This window comes from Gadus macrocephalus, chromosome 3, assembly GCF_031168955.1.
Source record: "Gadus macrocephalus chromosome 3, ASM3116895v1".
NCBI classification, from domain to species: Eukaryota; Metazoa; Chordata; class Actinopteri; order Gadiformes; family Gadidae; genus Gadus; species Gadus macrocephalus.
In genome coordinates this window covers 13,442,651-13,451,048 of record NC_082384.1, presented here as the reverse complement: position 1 = coordinate 13,451,048, position 8,398 = coordinate 13,442,651, and the positions used below count along the sequence as shown (strand labels likewise).

General features: G+C 40.2%; 1 protein-coding gene and 1 long non-coding RNA gene across 2 annotated transcripts; both read right to left on the bottom strand.

Annotated features, from left to right (window-relative positions):
* Window positions 1-531: 531 nt before the first annotated feature.
* Window positions 532-2,786, bottom strand: LOC132454152 (uncharacterized). Its single transcript, XM_060047361.1, has 4 exons — window positions 2,268-2,786; window positions 1,383-1,754; window positions 1,007-1,222; window positions 532-877 (listed from the first exon to the last, which is right to left on the bottom strand). The coding sequence occupies exons 1-4, from the start codon at window positions 2,305-2,307 to the stop codon at window positions 549-551; spliced, it is 957 nt and encodes a 318-aa protein (XP_059903344.1). The 5' UTR covers window positions 2,308-2,786; the 3' UTR covers window positions 532-548.
* A 422-nt stretch (window positions 2,787-3,208) lies between these two features.
* LOC132454154 (uncharacterized) lies at window positions 3,209-7,501 on the bottom strand. The gene is made up of 4 exons (XR_009524882.1): window positions 7,226-7,501; window positions 5,963-6,343; window positions 5,064-5,160; window positions 3,209-4,900 (listed from the first exon to the last, which is right to left on the bottom strand). It is a non-coding gene; the product is annotated as an uncharacterized LOC132454154 (long non-coding RNA).
* Window positions 7,502-8,398: the final 897 nt, after the last annotated feature.

The following is an 8,398-nucleotide window of genomic DNA, read 5'->3' as shown; positions in this document are numbered from 1 at the left end:
TCAGTTGACCACACCATACCATAGTTGACAGGTGTCATGGCAACACTGCCCCACAGAAAGTAAACACCCAAGACGATTGACGAATGATTACTCTAGTGACTGTGGATGTAAAGTATCTCCTAGTTACAGAAAAGGATACTTGCTAAGGAAACTAAACGACACCTGTGCGGTGTTGTGTTGAGGTCAGGTCATTTCAGCTGTGTATCTTAGTGAAGGATGGGTTAGTGATATGCAATGGCTTCCTGTGTCTCACCTCCTCCACGGTATCTGTACTCCCTCCCTGTACACTGGTTCTGGAGGCCCTCTTTGTTCTGGTGAAGAGAACAGAAATATAAAGAAGCAGCAGGAGAAAGGAAGGAATGTCATAAAGAAAGTGAGAGAGCGTATCTCACCTCATCCAGAGGAAGACTAGGAGGAGTATGATGGCCAGTAAGAAACCCATGGTTCCTACTGCTACTGCTGTTGTCTTTGATGATAATGTCGTCTCTGGAACATAGTCATATGAATTTAGACACTGATAACAAACGAAGTAGTGAGACTTGGCTTATTCATTCTCTGTTAGTGTCTGTGTGTGTGTCTCTGTGTATGTTTGTGTTTGTTCTAAGTAGGCAATTACCTATCACATCAATTAACAAAAAGGTGGAATTATGACGTCCAATTGCATTACAGGGTTGGCAGTAATAGTTTCCTCCAAGCTCAGATGTGATATTAGTGATGGTGTAGTTCTGTCCTGATTGTCCCACTGAGTCTCCATGTTCCTTGAACCAGGTGTAGTCAGCTGCTGGGTTGGCATCACTGGTGCAGCTCAGAGTCACTGAGCTGCCCTCCTCTATTTCCCCGGAGGGACTCACGGTCACTGAGGGGGTCTTTGGAGCGTCTGTTAAATTAATTAATATATAAAATGCCAACAGTTTGAGTCTATTCATAGTACATCTACATGTATTTCTGTGCCCTAAAAACTCCATTACATCTGGTAGCATGTCAGCGTACTGTGGAGTTGACTTACACACTAAAGGAGAGTGGAGATGTTTGTATCCTTCAACAGCACATGCATAGTTGTCTTCAGAACTAATGTTGCCTTTGTAGTAGATCCCCTGTTCTACATACTGTCCATTCCTGGACCAGATGTAGGTAAAACCACCAGCTAGACTACACATACTGCGACATGTCATGTTTGCCCTGGTAGGATCAGTAGAGGAAGGAAAGGACACCTTCACCTGGTCTGAGAATGAAATACACAGTTAATAACAGTAATTAAGATTACACTCAAGACAATCCTGCAAGAACACAAAAAGCGACAAAAATACACACAAACAGACACACAGACATACACACAGAAACACGCACACACACTCACACACACATTAGTTATTAAAGTTTACCTGTCACAGATAACATCACTCCAGGGACGCCACTAAATTTCCCAACTTCTATGTTTGTTATGAACCTGAACTTGTACTCAGCAGAGTCACTCTGTCTCAAGTCTTTGATTCTCAAGGTACATGTTCCATTACAGCTGGACGAGTTACATCTTATCGTTCCGCAGCTGTTTTCAAAACGACATGCGTGGTCAGTATCATTTATCAGATTAACTGGCTTATCGATCGCTCCTTTAGTAAACCACAGTGTTGTGACGTTGTAATGGTCGTTATAAGGGAATTTATAGGTGCAGTGGATGTCAACCGTTGATTCTCTTAATGCGCAGACATCAGCAGATGTGTAAGTAACTGCATAGTCATAATTACTCTGGAGCGCTGTAAAAAAGAAAAGAAAAAAACATCTAATTGAGAATGAACAAGACACAGAGGCTCCGCTGATGAAAAAACATTTGTTAGATTGGAAACCATGTTGGCTTCTGACCTTCGACTGGATTCTGTATGCAAAAATAAACCAACAGAATTATCCATCAATGTTGCAAATTATTCAGGATAACCGGGCAACCAGAAAAATATATATTCTGTCAAATAATTCACTTTGTAGTTTTTTTATCTCCAAAGACGACATAACTATTACTACAAGGGGCTGTATACAACTTGCATTGATTTGGTATCCACCCCAAAGACTAATGACCTAAACTCTAATATATAAAGTGGACCTTTCCCTATTCTATGAGTCATCTTAACCAAACACAGCATTCAAGATGTTGCTTCTTTAATGTCAAATCTGTTACCAACATGCTTTGGCCCTCTCCTTATTCCAGTTGCTTGGTTCTCATGGCACTCAGTGAAATAGTTAAACTAAATGTAAACAATACACAGTAAATGTACCTGGTAATGACAGAAGGATAGCTAGAAATGGCAAATTCATAGTTCTCTGGTCCTCTACTCTCTCACTTTGTTGTTCTGGTGAGATATTTAAACTCACCTGCAGCTAAAAAAAAAAGATCAAATTTCAAAAGTACATAAAAGGAAAAATACATCAGTATGAAAAAACCACAACATTGGTATTTAATGGTATTTAAACCGAGAAAACCAAAATACTTATCTTGATAGGATTTGTAGTCATCAATATATGAACTACATTGTTAACAGTGAAATTAAAGTACAAACAAAGTTATTGGTCTTACTGTAGAAGAGAAGCTAGTCTGATGTGTTTGCCAGTTCAACGTGTACTAAGCTGAACAAAAAAAAGGAAACTTTCAAACCTTCCTCTTCTTTTCATAATCAGCAGCAGTATTAACAAGAAGGGTTTTGAACTTCCAGGCCTGGAGCATTTAATCACCTTAAGAACACAATGGCACAAAGTTCCTTCTTGTTTTATCTTCTGCTATTTTCATCTTTATCTACTTCTCTTCTTTTTACTTCTTTATTTTTTTTTACAGATATCTGTACTTTTAAGTTAATTTACAAAACAGGATGAAATCGTATTTTCAGCTAAAAACATACAGCTTTTGAACAGTTTTCTACACAGCTTACTAGTTGGTTAAACTGGCTAATTTGAGCTTGACGTCATCTCTAGCAAAATCATCCACGTAGTGATGGTGAGGGGTACTGTGTTGTTGATATGGTTAATATGGAAGTGGCCTGAGTAGAACAATATGTGTTCCTTTCCTTAGAGAACTACCTCACCCGGGTACTTATCTCTAAGCATGTGTATTATTTTTAACTGATCACTTCAACCTTAACTCTCTGAATATCTGTAGTGGGTAAAATGCACCTTTACAATTAACAGCAAATCAATTGTAATACAAATTAATAGTCTGTCTGTCGACACTGAAAAATCATTTATTGGTATTGCTCTTAATAACAGCAACATTCTGAAAGGCCCATGTTGTAGAATTCGAAATACTGGCTTAGAAATCTGGCAGCAACAATGTTAACATGTAAATGTCACAATCTTTATGTTAAGTTATGAGAAGTTAATAAGAGAGGAACATAAACAATCAAGAGTCTGTGGTGGGAGATATTTAGCACATAAAGAAATGAAGCGCTATGCAGAAAACCATCACATAGCTGTCGTGGCTAGAAGAAAACCTCACTGCATACGGTTCTCCATGTCAGACCTAAAGCAATTCTCTTTTTTAGCATCAGAGCTGACAGTAGGCTAACTCTTGCAGGTTGACCACTAGGTATAGCTTTATTATTATTGCTAAAAGAAGGCTAACTCATTCAGGTGGACTTCCTTCTATGGTTGAATGAGGACCTTTCCAGCCAAAGCTTCAGGCTATGTAGCCTACCACTATGCAGTGTATAATTGGATATGGTGTACAATGCTGATATGCTATCTTTATCTGTCTTGTAATTTTATTTTGAAAAAAGAAATTAGCCTTAGTCACCCTGGGAGGCTGAAGTCCCCAAACTCTATAGAAATCCCAAGAGAGGCTTACTCAGCCACAGCGTTGTGACGTACGCCATCTCTACCTGGTTCTCCAGCTGCAGTGTGGCGGACAAAAAGGCCCTGCAAAGGGTGGTGAGATCAGCGGAAAAGGTCATTGGAGCCTCACTTCCCTCTGTCCAGGACATATTCCTAAGCCGCTGCAGGAATAGGGCCCAGAAAATAATGAGAGACCCCTCTCACCCTCTGAACAGCTTCTTTCAGCTCCTACCCTCACAGAAGCGCTATTGCAGCTTAAGATGCTCCACCAGGCTGCAGAACAGCTTCCTGCCTCAAGCTGTCAGGATGCTCAATGCACCAGCGTCCTAGATCTTCTCACTGGACTTTATTTATTATTTATTCATTTATTCATCATTGGGATTTGTTTGAAATGTATGTGTACTTGATCTTGATCCCGGAGAAACGCCTTCTCGTTTTGTTTTTCAATCAACCAAATGACAATAAATTTGATTTGATTTGATTTGTGTCTTTTACAGTTCACCACAGAGTACAGGACCTGCTGTCTCTGATCTGATTGGACAAGGCAGCTCCTGAAGCTCTATTGGTTCTCTCTGTGCTGAAGGGGCGGAGCTATGGGTCAGAATTCTTTTCATACACAAAAACAGGAAGTGTCTGAGCAGGAGAGAGGAAACAAGAGTACATTTTGGTTTTTGGTTAATTTGTCAACCCTTTTGGTGACTGATATTAACATCTCTGTGTTTTCACGCAGCCTAGAGTTGCCAGGGAAACAAAACATGCTGGCCTCTGAAATCCGATTCTGTCTGCCGTCATCTGGTGACCATAGGGGAGGAACATAGAATGACCCATACCATTATCTGGTGACCACAGGGAAGGGTAGGAACAGGTCCTGTACCATGATAGTTTAGTCTTATACATCAGCTTACGTTTGGGTCAACACAGATCCCACACAGTGTCTGGCATGGTGAGACTTCTTCTAGTGGGAGGATTAGTAAAATGATGGTTGAGTCAAAAGTCTTAAGTTCTGTCCCTCTGCTCCTCCTCCACCTCGCCAACCTTCTCTGCTGCTTTCCCCTGGCCCGATGCTTCTCTGTCGGCCCTTTTTCTTCTGGTAAGAGAACAGAGAGAAAGAAGAAACAGAAGTGAATGGAAAACGAGAAAGGGGAAGAGGCAAACGGAGAGAGAGAGTGTCAGAGAGAAAGTGAGAGTTAGCAAGACAGATAGAGAGCTAGAGAGAGGGAGAGAGAGAGGGGGGGGAAAGAATATCTTACCTAATGAAAAGAAAAACAAGGAGTACTGTGGCCAATGAAACCACAACGATTCTGACATTGACTGATGTTGTCAGTGATGATGATGAAGGCGATGTCTCTGGAAAATACGAATATGAATTCAGACACTGACTGGGTTTAAATAGTTATATATATAATGCTAGGGCTAGGCTTGATCACTGGAGCTTATCAAGTATCATGAAGGAACAATGTGCAATTTGGAATGAGCAGGACTGCAGTTGTTTCAGCGTCATTAAAGTCAGCTGTTGATGATCTGACCTGTTACTACCTTCAGACTTTGCCCCCATGTTTGTTATGTAATGTGTCTTTTGAGGCCCTAGGGCGCGGTAATATGTAAATGTATGATGACATAGTTAAAGAAGAAATGCATAATGTATAAGTGTCCAGTTAGTTCCAAACTGCGACCTCACCGCTAGATGCTAGTATATTCTACACACTACTCATCAATAACAATAAATCAATAAATAAACAATAAATCCCCCACCAAATTGGTACATTCCCCTGGGAACACCCCTACAAATTGGTAAAGGTAGCACCACCATTATTTACACTCTCACAAATGATGGAAGTAGTATTTGAGGTCGCACAGATTTCATTTCGGGTGCATATGCCCTCCTCTATGGATATATAATACATTCAGTAGCAAAGTGTGCGTGTATGTCTGTTTTAAAAGAATAATTACCCGTCATGTTAGTAAACAAAAAGATGGAATCATGATGTCCGATTGCACAATGAGCTTGGCAGTAATAGTTTCCTCACACACACACACACACACACACACACACACACACACACACACACACACACACACACACACACACACACACACACACACACACACACACACACACACACAGATGCATTAGTAATTTCTAGTTTACCTGTGACAGATAGCATGACTCCAGGGTCACCAGTAAATTTCCCTCCTTCTATGTTTGTTATGAACATGAACTTGTACTCAGCAGAGTCACTCTGCGTCAGGTTTTTGATTCGCAGAGTACAAGTTCCCTTACAACTGAACCAGTTACAGCTTATCTCTCCATCGCTGTATTCAACACGTCCTGCATAGTCAGCATCATGTTTCAGGTTAACTGGCAGCTCGATCTCTCCTTTAGTAAACCACAGTGTTGTGACGTTGGTAGGGCGGAAATATCGGCCGTAAGGGTATTTATAGATACAGCTGATATTAACTGTTGATCCTCTTAAGGCGCTGATATTACTAGATGTGTAAGTAACTGCCCAACCAATTTTACCCTGTAGCGCTGAAAAAGAAAGAAGAAACACATGTCATTGAGATTTGAACAATATACAGAGGCTCAACTGATGAAATGCATGATCACAAGATACACAAAGAAATGGAGGCTGTTAGGTGGAGCTTGAAACTACAGATACATGCGGACCACTGAGCTGTGAGAGGAACGTTCAAGAACATAATGAGACCAACATTATACAGCTAGTGATAGAGCTAGTGATACAGCCAGCGACAGAGCAAGCGAGATAGCTGGTAATAGAGCTAGTGACACAGCTAGTGATAGAGCTACTGTTAAAGCTAGCTAAACAGCTGGTGATACCTAACCGAGCAGGGAGATCTGTCATTTACAGATGTAAAGTGAGATCCATGTCTTAGTGAAATTCAACATAAAAAATCTGGCACAAGCGTGGGTGGGCTATTGATGGAACAAGGGAAGGTCATTTCCTAATTAAGAAAAACAACGTGTCTCCGCCCACTATTATAAATGTTCATGTTGTACAATTTTTTTTTCTTATGATATGAAATGATTCAAGATAGATATTCACATTGTTTTGCAAATGACAAAATAGTATATGTACAGTAAATTGCCGTATTTTAGATTTCTATCCTAAATCTTCGATTTGTCGATAAAGTTAGTAAATGCTTCACATAAATCAATTTAAATCCATAAATATTTTTTTAAACCAAAAAAGCGTAAAAACATTTGAAATTATTCAACACACCAAACCTATTCTAGTAATATCTGCCATTCTTCAACATTCTTTGTTTGTACTTGAAGGTTATTCAAAGTTATATCAATTATTAATCGACTGAGTAGGTTACATAAAGCTTTAAATAATATAAGTGCAAAAGCTTTGGAAAAATTCAACGTGTGTAAGTTAAAGGTACCAACCTGGTAATGACAGGAGGAAAGCTAGAAATCCTCCTGTTGCTGATCTTGAATACATAGTTAGTCCTATCTCTCTCACTTGCCTGTTGTGGGGAGATATTTCAAGACACCTGCAGCTAAAATAAACTTAAAAGGTTCATTAAAAGAGGAAATATCAGTTTGTAATCCACAACAATGTTAATGGTGGCTTTAGTTGAGGAAATACATAGAAAAATACTTCCTTCCTCTTTTGCCATGACGTACTTGGAAGTACTGGGCTTGGTCAACAGATGTTTGGGACTACAATGACCAGTACAAGGTTCCTTCTTGTTTTCTATTTTTACTTTATTTACTATGAGTCCCATCTCCTTACTGTGCTTTGTGCACACACGTACACAACCAACCTGCAGGTCACCCAGTAACAGACGGTTCTGTAATGACATGACACAATGGTTTATTAACTTATCACTTTAGATGTGCGGTCCCTCAAAACAAAAGCCTTCTTTTTTAATTATTCCATCTTTTGTAATATTAATTCATTTGTATTGCTCTTAATCACAGTTAGTCTCAAAGGGCTTCACAGGCCCATATTATAGGTCACTTAATACTGTCTTTCTGTTGAATAATCAAAGCTAAACATCTACTTCCTGTAAAAGTGTATGTTTCTAGCAGACGCAACCAGTGATGGAGATAACAAAGTAAACTCAATCAATCAATCAATCGATCATTTTAGAATTGGAATTCAAACTTCACAGCATATCCTTTTCAAGGCACATTAACCCAAAAATCCCACTTTAGTTGAAGCGGTTATGTTTGTGACACTGTCCATTCTAACACCAAGTGGGACCCAGATCAAGTCGCCAGATCATAACAGACTTGGAACAGTTCGTATTGCCTTGTGGCCTGTCTGTACAATCGTCCTTTCTGAAGACTTATCCTGTCCTACCAACCTAACCCGTGTTTCCTTGTTCCGCAGTTCCATGCTCCTCAGCCCCTCCGTCTGGACTCACCTGGACCCTGTTTCCCAACATTCTCCAGCCCCCACGGATTCTCAATGAACTCCTCTGTTCAAACTTACTTGGTCTATCCTGTGTTGTGCTTTTGGGTCCACTACCTTCCCCCGTTATCACCGGGTTTTCGACCATCCCGGTCGCGGCCAGGACGCCTCGAGACGACTCCTCTCCCTCCGACAAGGCC